The 13,564-nt window shown below is 38.2% G+C and overlaps 1 protein-coding gene across 9 annotated transcripts in view; it reads left to right on the forward strand.

Annotated features, from left to right (window-relative positions):
* Positions 1–13,564, forward strand: part of ARHGAP18 (Rho GTPase activating protein 18) — a 230,945-nt gene that overhangs the window by 151,220 nt on the left and 66,161 nt on the right. For all 9 annotated transcript variants that reach the window (XM_074397482.1, XM_074397483.1, XM_074397481.1 and 6 more), the window contains exons 6-10: positions 766–931; positions 3,718–3,809; positions 8,109–8,186; positions 11,351–11,510; positions 13,434–13,516. In XM_074397482.1, the coding sequence (XP_074253583.1) occupies positions 766–931; positions 3,718–3,809; positions 8,109–8,186; positions 11,351–11,510; positions 13,434–13,516 (579 nt within the window). The remainder of the gene's footprint in view (positions 1–765; positions 932–3,717; positions 3,810–8,108; positions 8,187–11,350; positions 11,511–13,433; positions 13,517–13,564) is intronic.

Here is a 13,564-nt window from a genome sequence, read left to right on the forward strand (position 1 = left end):
CATTTTCCCCTCCCCGCCCCCTCCTCCCTCTCCCTCTTCCTTTCCCCTCCCCCTTCCCCTCCCCCTTTCTCTTCCCCTTCCCCTCTCCCTTTGTCTTCCCCCTCCCCCCTCGCTTTCCCTCTCACCTTCTTTCTCCTCCCTCTCCTCCCCATCTCCTTTCTTCTCCTCTTTCGCTTTCCCCCTCCTCTTTTCCTTCCCCCTTCCCCTCCCCTCCTCCTCCCCTCTTCCTCCCCTTTCCCCCTCTTTTTCCCCTTCCTCCTTCTCCCGCTCCTTCTTCCCTTCCCACCTTCCCCCCTTTCCCCTCTTTCTTTACCTCCTCCTCTTTCCTTTTCCTCTCCTCTTTCTTTCCCCCCTCCCTGCTCTCTTTCCCCTTCCCTGTTCCCCTCCCCTTTCCCTTTCCCTTCATAGATTATGCTTGACTTCTAGCCTTCCTTGGTTTCTGAAGGTCACTTAACTACAAGTCTTTTTCTCCTTTGGGCTCACTGTCTCTTTTGCCCTCTGAGCCACTGGGATTAACATTCCAAATACATGGTCTGGTCTCATTGTCTGTCAGACTTTGAATGTTGACCCTCAACACTCCGCAGCTTTAGGAGTCATTGTCATGAAGAATCACTCTTCATTCTGACTGGAGAAATTCTATTGTGGCTTTTCTTATCACTTAGTCTGAGCATAACTTCTTTCTAGAGTTGGTTTTTTCTTCTTGCATTTCAATGGGGGTTAGGTGCTATAAACTTTTGCTGTATTAATTAATGATATCTATTTTAGAATTTCAGAGTGCCAAAAGACAAAACGGGTACCACAAGGATTGGTGACCTCGCATCCCAGGACATGAAGAAAGTTTGCCCTTTAGCCCTAATTGAGCTGACGGCCCTCTATGATGTATTGGGTATTGAGTTGAAACAACAAAAAGCTGTGAAAATCAAAACAAAAGGTAATCATGAAATGACAGACAGTTGGATTTATTTCTAAAATAGCAAGAGGGACTTGGCTTTTTAGCAGGATTTCTGGCAGGCAAAGGAAACACCTACAAAATAAACCAACACCTGAATACATCTACAGTTTATATTCTAAGATGTTGTCTTCAAAAGTTTTATAACTTGATGGAAATACACTGAGTCCTAGACTATAGAAAATGAAGGCATAATCAAATAATTCTCATAGAAGGAAATTGTGAAGCAAGGGTTCTTAACCCATGTGCTTTCTCCTTTGAAAACTATATATTTCAAAAGGTAACTCCTTGGTACATATTTATTTCCAGAATCAGATCTTGAAAAATGACTTTAGGATGATTGATTCTAAATGATAACTTTGGTTATTCATTGGATAGGAAATAAATAGGCCAGTTAGTAGTCTGCCCCTTTGTTCCTGGACATTCGAATTTTACCTATTTTGCAGACAGTCTTTCCCCTACTATTAAGAAAATAACACCATTGTGGCACAGCAATGCCACTAGATTGTACTCGTCATGGAAATGTGGCATGATTTTTTTTTTTTTTTTTTTTGAGACGGAGTTTCGCTCTTGTTACCTAGGCTGGAGTGCAATGGGGAGATCTCAGCTCACCGCAACCTCCGCCTCCTGGGTTCAGGTCATTCTCCTGCCTCAGCCTCCTGAGTAGCTGGGATTACAGGCACGCGCCACCATGCCCAGCTAATTTTTTGTATTTTTAGTAGAGACGGGGTTTCACCATGTTCACCAGGATGGTCTCGATCTCTCGACCTCGTGATCCACCCGCCTCGGCCTCCCAAAGTGCTGGGATTACAGGCTTGAGCCACCGTGCCCGGCCGCGATTTTTGTTTTTTTTTTAATTAGTACCTTGTTTTACCCATTAAAGAAACAATTTCTTTTTTATAATATAATAGAAAACAGACACTTCCTCAGTTTTTGTTTCTCCAGTAATTTATTGGTCATGAAATCCACATAACTCTCTGTTGACGAAGCTTTACTGTTTAGGAATCTTTGTCCTCTTGTTTAACCTTAGAGGTATCTCCTAAAGAGAAACCAAGAATGAGGATTATTGAATTCCTATGGTAACATTCACAAAGACAAGTATTCACCTGATTTAGGTTTTAGAGTCAATTACTCTGTAGGACTGAAGTGTACCTTCCCTTCTGGCCCTCTGTCATGCTGGGCCCCAGAAGACCTCATTCTGTGCCTAGTTCCTTTGAGTGCTTTAGCTTAAAGCTTAGGATGGTGAATTTCTGAGTTAAATGGTGCTCTGATTTTTTATAAGCCCATTATGGATAATGAAGACTTCAGATGCTTTCTGAGAAGCTCATCACAAAGCCTTCTCCAAACATAAAATAGAAATACAATTTACATAGTTGTGGGTCAGTGCCCAGGATTTTTAAAGTGGCTCAGAGAGGTTTTTTTTTTTGGTTAATGCTATGTTTTAGAATTGTATCCTGGCAAAGAAATATTAAGTTGTTTATATCAAGGCTATCACTGTTAATAGAATTTCTTCCCATCTTTATTTAATACCTGTTTGTCTTATCCAAGATACTGATTTTATGTAATACCCTATACCCTTGGCGTTCTTCAGATTGCATCTATTCTGAATTCCCAAACCAAAAAGTTATTTGCTGGGTTACCGGCATTCTTTTGAATGGCATCTCCATTAAGTGTCACAGTCTCCAATGTCTGTTCTCATGCCACAAGATAATCCCGTTTTTCATGTTCACAGATGATTTTCATTTCCATGCTGATGTATGTCATAAAGGAAAAAGTTATCACTTTGGTGCTAACGGTCCACTCAGTGATGGAGGCAGGGTGGAGGTTCTGGAAGAAGCCATGTTCATAGCAGACTCAAGGCATATGATTTTAATTTAGAAAAATTATAAATTATTAGCTGTCATTTATTTCTGGAGCTATTTCTAAGTATATACAACTACACATTTAAATTTAAGAATATCAAGTATCTATTGTCTAACGAGAAACATTTGTAGAACAAGATTATAATCTTGTCTGATTTTTCAGAAAGCATGTAAATTTTGTTGTATTGTAAAATGCTCCATGTCTATTTAATATGTAAAAGATGAATGATATTTTCTTTTTTTTAGTGATGTAAAAAAAAGAAAGATGATAGGTCTGTCACTGAGGCTAGAGTGCAGTGGTGCACTCATGGTTCACTGCAGCCTCAACTTCCCAGGTTCAAGCTCTCCTCCAGTCTCAGCCTCCCAAGTAGCTGAGACTATAGGAGCCTGCCTAATTTTTTTTTTTTTTTTTGATTTTTCATAAAGATAGAGTCTCACTATGTTGCCTAGGCTTAGGCTGGTCTTGAACTCCTGGGTGCAAGCAATCCTCCCACCTTGGCTTCCCCAAAGTGCTGGGATTACAGACATAAGCTACTGCACCTGGCCAATATTTGCTTTTAAGTAAGAATTTTTAATTTGATTACATTGAGTAAATGATTTGGATATTTTGCATGTTCTCACAGCACTCTGTCTCTCTTTGCGGCAGTTTGCACTTTTCTAATTATGTTGGTAATTATTTGCAATCATTTGTTTAGTTGTCTTTCCTTGCTGCATTGCTCTAAAAGGCAGGACCAGGATTTTACTATTGGCCAGCATATCTCTAATGTTGAGATGCTGTCATTCACTTAGTAGGTGCTCAATAAATAGTTGTCTGATTGACAGTGTCAGAAATCTTATGCTTTAACATTTTTATATTAATGTTTTATAGATTGACAAAAGTGAGGAAATTTCATTTTTTTCTTGCAGATTCTGGTCTTTTTTGTGTTCCACTGACAGTGTTGTTAGAACAAGATCAGCGGAAAGTACCAGGAACTCGAATACCCTTGATCTTTCAAAAAGTAAGTAGGCTTGGATTGGCCAGCATAGAGAGAGCATACTTAAGCTAATAGTGGTTTTTTTTTTTTTTTTGTATTCATATTATTATAACATAGTTTTCCAATTGATACACTGTCATGTTTTGTACTTTGATTTTCTATTCAGAAAGCAAATTTGTTTCAAGGGCTCATAAGTTTTATGTTCATGGTGATGCTTTCTGTGTTATTACTATAACTGTGATTACCTGGCATCTTTTCCTGTCTTATATTAGCTGGCTTTGTATAATTGAGATTTCAATTCTATAATACATAGGAGTGGGAACTGCTTATAAATTTCTAGGGAATTGCATCCTCATGAATATTTCATGCCTGTATGTATTTCCTAAGCTTTTCTATTTACAGTGAGGATGTCCAATTTAATTTACCAGTGCCTATTTCCAAAGTAGGCAAAGAAACCATAAAGTAGAATTAGAAAATGATTGCTAAACTATTAAGTCACTTGTGTAGTCAACACTCAATTATTCATAAGGGGATTATCTGTGGCAGTATAAAAATTTCCATCCAACCTTTGAGCCATCATTGTTCAGCAACACAGATTACATTTGAGAAAAGCTGGGGAATGCACAGTGAGGAAGACAGGTCAACTCAGTTCTGCACTACCTAAACTAGATTCTTTGCAGCCTGGGCATATCACTGTTTCTGAAATTTCGTGGAACGGTAGAAATTGATTTGCAGTTAATTGGCTCAGCAAATTCATCCAGTACTAAGGCTCAATGTAGTTGGCGCTTATTCTTCCCCTCTTCCAAACCAGTCAATTCCCTGTCTTCCCTACTAATGTTTGGTGCTTTTTCCGCTCATGTCTACCACTACATTCAAACCCGCATCTCATTATTTCTCCCGACAAACTTTGTTCTACACAGTTTATCTCACCCATTAGCCTTTGCTAACCACAGTGCAGACCACGTATCTATGGAGAGCTGTCAGCAGTACCTGTGATTAACAAGAGGAGGCTGACAAATACAGGCTACATATTCAAATTCTTCTGTCAGTAAGAGTTGCAATTTACATACACCAAAGCCTATACAAAGCAGGGATCTCAGCAGCAGCCTTTCCTGTGGTATTAGTCAAAGTTCTGCAGAGAAACAGAACCAATAGGATATATTTAGATTGAGATGCAATTTATTTCTTAAAGTTGGCTTACGCAATTGTGGGGCTCACGAGTCTGAAATACGAAGATCAGGCTATCGGACCGGAAGTGCAGGCAAGAGTTGATGCTACCATCTTGAGTCCAACATTTGCAGGCTGGAAACTTAGGCAGTGTTTCTTTGTTGCAATCTTGAGCGGAACTGCTGCTTCTTTGGGAAACCCAAATCTTTTAGGCCTTCAACTGATTGGATGAGGCCCACCATGTGATAGAGAGTATTAAATAACTGTCATTACTCAAAGTCTACTGTTACAACCAAAAAAAAAAAAAAAAAAAAAAAAAATCTCACTGCAACATGTAGACTGGCACTTGACTGAACACATAGGCACTATAGCCTAGACAAATTGACACAGAAAATTCACCATCATCCCACAGAAATACAGTAAGCTTCAGTTTTCATGGAGGTTCAATGACGCCATGTGATCATGCTGAGGATTGCATTCAGTCTATTAAGAAAAATCTCCCTTTGTCATTTTCTCTTGAAAATTTATTTATTTATTTAGTTAGTTAGTTAGTTGGTTATTTTTTGCTTTTGGTCCCTTAACATTCTATAGACTAGCTGTCTGTTTGAAGGATTGGACAATGGCCCTAAAGGATTTTTGTTTCTATAAAAAATAAAGGAGCATATAAAAAGTTTGCTTGTAGATAACACTCATCTGTTTGCATTCCCTGTGAATCATAAGCAAAATAATCACGGTGATCTATCACAAAAAAAGTTTTGATTTATCAGCTGACAATGAGGTCTGATCTCAATTTTGTAAAATGGAAAAATTAAAAAATGACTGATTTGCAAGAAGATTCATTACCAGTCTTTAGAGGACTGTAATTTAATTTTTGAGCTTATATAACCAAAAAGGGCACTAACAAAGCTTGTCTAATATCTATGAACCTGTATCTGTTATTTCATTATTTTGCTCAGAGGTACATTGTTACACCTTGTATTCTCAGAAGGGTGGGGGAAATAGAAATATTGTTGATTTTAATTTATGAAATAAGTCTGCCTTATAACCTAATTATCAAATCTAGTGTTTTCACTGTCAAATGAATCGACCAACTCAGCCATACTTTGTGTCAGAGTCTGTATTTTCATTTCATTTTTCAGTTCACATAAGTACGTAATGTATATTTTGAGAAATGTGATGAAAATTATTGATAAATTACAGAACATAGATAAATTAGTAAAAACAGCATTATTAAAATATATGTATCGATTTAGTTATTTTTCATCTCTATTTTTAATCCTGATAATAAAAGGAAAGCTATAAAGTATTATTTATATTTTAATAATACAATACAATGTGGTAGCTAAAAATATTATTTTCACAGTCAGACATATAAGAAAACACATGGCATTCCTTCTGAAGATATATGTACGTAACTCTATTGGGTGCTGTGGTTTTCAGCCTTAGAGAATAACAAAAAGGAGTCAAATACTAAAATGCAGAAATGATGCTCATTCAGTTATTTAGAAGTCACAATCACTTTTTCCTGTGTTTTTGATGAACGTGAAAGGCATATATTGCTGAAAACTAACTTGCTCCAGCAGCTAGCATACAATTTTATTTTTTGTTAATAGGACGTAGAAGTGTTTCAAACCTTTAATAAGATGAAATGAAATGAAAATTGGCTATACATTGAATATTGGTTAAATTTGGTTTTAAGTGCTTTGTTCTGAGTAATACCCATCTGATCTAAAATAATTTGCCTAAAATTTTTGCTATGGGTATTTATCCAGTGTTACTTGAAAAATGTGGTTTTAGAAAATATTACAGTAGAATTTAAAAAAATCCTGTACCGCTTTGACTGATCAAAGATACTTCTCTTTTCCTAATAATAAATCCTCAGGAGAATTTTGAGACTACCATGTTTAGTTGTTATCAAACTTCCTCAATATCAGTGCATTCTTTGGCCACAATATAACCCAGGAATAGAAGAGGCGAAGTCTTTAAAGAAAAGTTGACATCTCTTCCAATGTCCACATACTACTATATATCTCACTTCAGACTATCAAGACAAAGGTCAAAAGACCTCATTTATGATGCCAGGCTGTGCTCCTAACAGACACTTTTATGTGCAAGGGAAAAACAGTAAGCTCTAGGTATTTTATAGAGCCTTGTTTAATCATTAAAGGAGGCTTCCCTGAAAAACATTTTTTTATATTCTTTTGATACCCTAGAAGATGTCATACCTTAGGGCACACAGAGAATAATATAGTAAGATTGTGGATGAGTGAAGAATAGGTCTGTCTTTCATAAAGTAGAGAAGGCAATTGTGAAATGAGAGTGGGAGCTATGGAGGAAAACCTATACGATGCTAGGAAATGCCTTATATTTAAAGTGAGGACATGAAAACAGATTTTCTTAAAGTAGCAGAATATGTTCTGTAAAGCCTTTGTGTACTGCTGCTCAGGCAGTGCCTCCTCCAAGATCACTTTGCCAAGAATCTGACCACTCTTTTTTCTTCTCCTTAGCCGCCAGTACTTATTGTACTTTCTCCATTAGCCTTATTTTTAAGGGTTTTTTTTTTTTTTTTTTTTCTTTTTTAAATAAAACCTTTCTTGTGGGAATCTGGAGTTAGATCAGTGTATTCCCTGGGCATCAGGTATGACTTAGAGGCCATATGCAAGGACATTTTCCTTTGTTTAACACCAGAGGCTTAGAAATGAATATTTGCAAACAGTTTTTTTTCTGCATGTCATAAATAATTCTTTCTTGGAACAAGCTAAAAATGAGATGTAAATATGCAAATGCTAGAATTTCATAAGATTTATTTGATTGCAGAATGTAGGTTTCTGGAAAAGCAAAATAAATAGATGTTCTTAGTTGCTTTTAAACAATGAACATCTGTATTTTCTGTTTGGAGTACCATAGCTGTTGTGCGAAATTACACACTTTTGTTACAAAGTAGAATAAGGCCCAACTTTTTCTAAATTATAAGTAAAGTTTCTGGACTTAATTGTTTTGAAAGATGGTGGTAGTACAATAGCATTCAAAACCTCATAACATTCAGTTTACGTGTCATTGTAATCAGTTTGATTTATATGTGAGACATATGTTAAATTTGGAATTGTACCTGTTACAAATAAGCAGAATCAGAATGTTTCTCTTGTTTATACACAGCTGATTTCTCGAATTGAAGAGGGAGGTTTGGAAACTGAAGGCCTCTTACGAATCCCTGGAGCTGCCACTAGAATCAAGGTAATCTCTGCATTCTACTATTGTAAACATTTTATTGTTTATTTATACTTCTGCAGAGCTAACATGTCCTCTCAACTCCTTTTTTCCATTTTTAGCAAAGTAGATAAAACGGTAAAACCTTTTACCATTCTGTTTAGTGTTTCTACAGTCCCTTCTGGTTTTTGCTAAGTTTGGTTTTTTTCAAAATCGCCATATGACCTATAATAATGCTATGACAAGAGAATATGATGAGCTAAAATATTAATAGGGTGGGGGTAGTTGTGATAGATTTAGTCAGGATCAGTAGTAGCCATTGAGTTTACAAAAGTCAGGGCCAGGCGTGGTGGCTCATGCCTGTAATCCCAGCATTTCAGGAGGCCAAGGTGGGATGATTGGTTGAGGTCAGGAATTCAAGACCAGCCTGGGGAACAAAGTGAGACTGTGTCTCTACAAAAAATTATTTTTAAAAAATTAGCCAGACATTGTGGCACACACCTGGAGTCCTAGCTACTCTGGAAGCTGAGCAGGAAGGATTGCCTGAACCCAGGAGTTCCATGTGGCAGTGAGCCGTCCTTGCCCCACTGCACTCCAGCCTGGATGACAGAGCAGTAAGACCCTGTTTCTTAAAAAGAAAAAAAATAAAAAAGACCAGTGTCATAGACTTCAGCAGATGGGGGGCCTTGACATCCTATGCATAATTAGTCTTAATGAGCCAGCCAGATGAGACACTCTCATCTACCTTCCTGATTCACACAGTTGCCTGTCTTACTGCATCCAGGGTATCCTGAGTCTGGCTGGAAGAATAATTTCCAGACTTCCTCATTTGAGCCCTCCCTTCTCCTTCCCTGGATGGCATTTCCTTTCTACTATCCCAGGGTACCATGTATACTGCTGTCATCTTTGTGCCTCATTTTTGGCTCTGGGGGACAAAGTTTCCAATGAATGCGTGATAAAGATGGAATTAACCCACAGGGGATGCATAGTACATATCTGCTCAGGAGGATTTGAAATGTAAAGGAGACTCATACTTGGAATTGTAGCTGTATCTGGAAAGCAGTCATTAACTATCACTTTTACCCTATCTCCCAAATTTAACTTTGGCTCTGCACTGAGATAGCACAAGTAACCACTGCCCGCATCCAACACATTGTCTTCCTGAATTTGAAAATCTAAGTGAAAATAGGGGAGAAGAGAGATAATCTCTCTTCATTTTCATAAGCCCATTCTTTATGAACTCTTTAGAGCTGGATCAGACCAAGTGTTTCTTGGGGAGTGCACACTGTCCTGGCCTGTGACTAATGGGCTGTGGTGTTGCCAGGATTGGAATTACTCTTTATACATCCTACCGTTTGCATCACCTGCTTATTTTGATAAGTTGCCTCGATTTAGGACACCAGTTTCAGCCTCCTTGGCTCTTACTACACAGTGATCTCGTTTTAATAGGATTCGAGTAGCCTGATACATCCTGATCATAATTTTCCTCTTGTGTCCCCTGGGTTTGGTGTCTGGTACTTAGCGGATCCTGAAACTGTGGTGGTGTGTGTAAGTTTGATAACTTGTCATCATCCCACTTCATTTACTAACACCTACGGCATGTTCACCACTTGTCAGTCATGGACATTGTGTGATTCTGAGACGAGTTCTGTTAAGTCCGTTCTCTAACGTAGATATAATTCCTCGGAAACAGGTAACATAAACTCATATTACCCATATTGGCAAGATAGTCCTTCCCAATTCACCATTCAAAGCACTCGGGTCCTCACTAGCAGACTGTGATGGCCAACTCACAGGAGGCAAAAATACGTCGACTTTGGTACAGACTAGCGAATATAATGCAGATTTTACTTTGCAAGGAGAAGGCTGGCAGAAGGACAAGTTTAACTAAGTGTAATTTCTAAGAAGACCAATTAAGTGGATTCAGCTGGCTCAACTCTTCAACCCAGCCTGTTGTCATATGCCAAATTATGCAGCAGCTGGTCCATTATAAATAATTTAAAGGATAATATGCAAAAATTTTGGTTGTCTCTTTTCTTCCTAGCCCCACCAAATCTCCCTGTACTATTCTCCCTCCCTCTTCCTCTGTTCTTTCCACCTCTCTCTTCTGGCTCTTCCTCTGCTGACCTTTACTCTCTCATTCTTTCCCTCCTGTCCCCCTCCTCTCCCTTCCCTCCCTCTCATTCCCTTTTTCCATCTTTTCCTCCCTCCCTCTTTTTTTAATCTTCCTTCTCCCTGTTTCTTTCCCTGTCTTTGCCCACTCCCCTTCACATATTTCATCAATTACAAAAATAACCGGGAGTAGAGGGTGGTCCTTGTGTTAGGAAGAGAACATGGAATTTGCCTTACAAGAAAACAAAGAACATGCTTTGGGATAATGGTTTCATGTAATAGAAGAAAGCGGCAGAAAGTTGGGATGGTTTCTAACATGATCAGATTTATGTGGGTTGTAGTAAAGAAGCATACAGAAAATAGCAATTACAAAACTCGATGAATTTATTAGTGATAATTTACCTGACAAACTTCGTAGAGTGCTGAGTAAGTGAACCAGGTATTTCTCATTCTGTATGGATTCAGACTGTTTTCCGCAGCTGGTAGCAGGATGGCTGTGCGTTAAAGACAGGTATATTGATGTATTTTCATGCCTCGTTTGCTGTAGAATTGAGTTTTCCATTTCCCAGAGGTGACTAATCAGAGGTAGCCTTCAGTTTTAGGTCCAGAGATTGATTATGTATTTTGTTACGTAATATACTTCTAAATAATTTATAACATAGACTTCTTTTTTAGTATTTTTTTCTTGATTGAATGAAGATTTATAATATGTGGGTGAAGCCCCCAAACGGAATGATTATTTTCACCAATCTCTTAATTAAAACTTTATTACTTGTAGTTTGTGGAATGTCCAGGAAAAACGATAAATTTGGGGGTTTTTTTGGCCTTCACAGTTAAAAAGTATAAACTGTTTTTTGGCCTAAGGTACAGTTTTTTATTGGTAAAGTACATTTGGATTAGAAGAGAGTAGTAATTTTTCTGAGTAAAAGAAGTATTGACTTTCGCTAGTTTGATTTGTCTAAAGAGTAGAATCTCTTGAAAGTAGAAAATGTATCACATTCTCAGCAAGAAAAAAATGCACTTATAGCTTCTTCTTCCTCTTCTTCTTTTTCTTCTTCTTTTTTCTCTGTGCCTATCAGAATCTTTGCCAAGAACTAGAAGCAAAGTTTTATGAAGGGACTTTTAATTGGGACAGTGTCAAACAGCATGATGCCGCCAGCCTGCTGAAGCTCTTCATTCGGGAGTTGCCCCAGCCATTGCTCAGTGTGCAATATCTCAAAGCCTTTCAGGCTGTCCAGAGTAAGTGCTATCCCTCTTTGAAGCAGTCCTTCTGCTGGTGCCATCTATGTTCATTGTTTTAATGACATTTGGCATCACAGAGAATGTAACCAGACATATTTGGGTGGACACATTGACTCACGGATGTCAGTGGGTGCTCAGATGCCATGCATTGTTTTCATTTTCTCTTATGCATTTCTGAATAAACAGATAACAGAATGTTCTCTCTGGGTACAGATTAATTGCATGACATTTAAGCAGTACAATATATTTCAGTGTTAAAACCTGGAAACTTCACGTTTCTCTTATAATAGAATGAGTCACATAAGATCTCTGATACAGTTTTCTTGCCAAGTGTTAAAAGCAACCCTTACTAGGGAAACTGTGGATTAACAGTTATCATAAAAGCACAAGGAGAAGTGGTAGGGTCTGTGAGCATTTCTTGAAAAATTAAATTCTGAGGTTGTCATGCAGAAACGTGGAGCAAAGCATTTTGCTGCCTCATTGGTGGAAAGTCACAAGCTGCTTCTTATGTACTTACTGTCACTTGTCGTCTCGAGCAAGCTACACATTAATGTCTCTCTACTAGCTCTCGATTTTTTTTTCCAGTGAGCCTAGATCTGATAAGGTTTAGCTACTGGCCTAATTATCGATTTTACGCTTAGAGGCCACGAAACAAGTAAAAATGCCATCACTGCATTCAAGTAACCATATCTTTATCTTTTAAACGGGGACGCTTATAAGAGTGAAAGAGGGGCACTATTAATAATTATGGTGAGCTCCTAGAACTTTGGGAGGCTGAGGTGGGTGAATCACTTGAGGTCAGACGTTTGAGACCAGCTTGGCCAACATGGTGAAACCCCATCTCTACTGAAAATACAAAAATTAGCCAGGCGTAGTGGTGTGCACCTGTGATTCCCACTACCAGGGAGGCTGACGCAGAGAATTGCTTGAACCCCGGAGGTGGAGGTTGCAGTGGGCTCAGATCGCACCACCGCACTCCAGCCTGGGAGACAGAGTGAGACTCAGACTAAAAAAAAAAAAAAAAATATGGTGAGCTACACTTTCAACCAGAACTGTGCCAGGCTATTCTTAAAGCATACAATATTGAGATGGTTTCATGAGTCATCTTGTATCATGACATTTCTTCAGAATTTCTAGGAGAGATGGAACTGAAATCATCTTCTGTTTTAAGTATTTTTTCTTACATATTTCTTCTTTAAACAGAATAAATCACCTTCTGTTGGAAATACTTCTTAATGTTTAAATTGTGCTATGTTGCATACATTTCTTGGATATGGATTAAAGGACCAAATTTATTGCTGAAAAAGAAATGCTGGAATGATTCTAACTATCCATGAGTATTACTTAAATGGGGTAAGGGCTGCTGAAAATTATAGCATCAATGATAATCACCTCTTAGACTGTTTAATTGCTGCTTGGTTTTCTAATTTATTCCACAGGCATGTATAAGCACCTATTGTGTTCCAGGCCCTATTTTACATAGTCCTGTTGGAATTAAGGTACTCTTAGCGTGCATTTGTTCACTCGCCATTAAAAGAAACAAACTTCACTGTTACAGATGCACCCTGATACCATATCATGGAAGGTCCAATCCTGTATGTCTTTTCATTGGGGAATAATTATCATGCAGAAGTTAAAATTATTTCCAAAGCACTGTTGTGTGTCTGCAAACATAAGGCCGCACGTCATATGATCACAGTTGGAAGTGAGCATTCTGAGAGAGAGGAAGCTCCTAACAGCAGCTGCTTCTGCTGATCTCCCACAAACACACTCTCAACAAGGCTTGCTGCTCAGTCGTTGTGTCTTACATTTTACAGTGATGTTTATGCCAAATAACTTTTTTCTTCAAAAGTGAAAAAAGAAAGTAAAGGAAAATGTTCAGTAAAGAAAAGAGTTCAGATTTATTTAATCTGTCTGCAGATCTTCCAACCAAGAATCAGCAACTACAGGCCTTGAACCTTCTTGTCATCCTCCTACCTGATGCAAACAGGGACACGCTGAAGGTCAGCTCCATTAATTTACTTTAAATATCCCTTAGAACTAAGCACAGT

Source organism: Saimiri boliviensis, chromosome 4, assembly GCF_048565385.1.
Source record: "Saimiri boliviensis isolate mSaiBol1 chromosome 4, mSaiBol1.pri, whole genome shotgun sequence".
Classification (NCBI taxonomy): Eukaryota; Metazoa; Chordata; class Mammalia; order Primates; family Cebidae; genus Saimiri; species Saimiri boliviensis.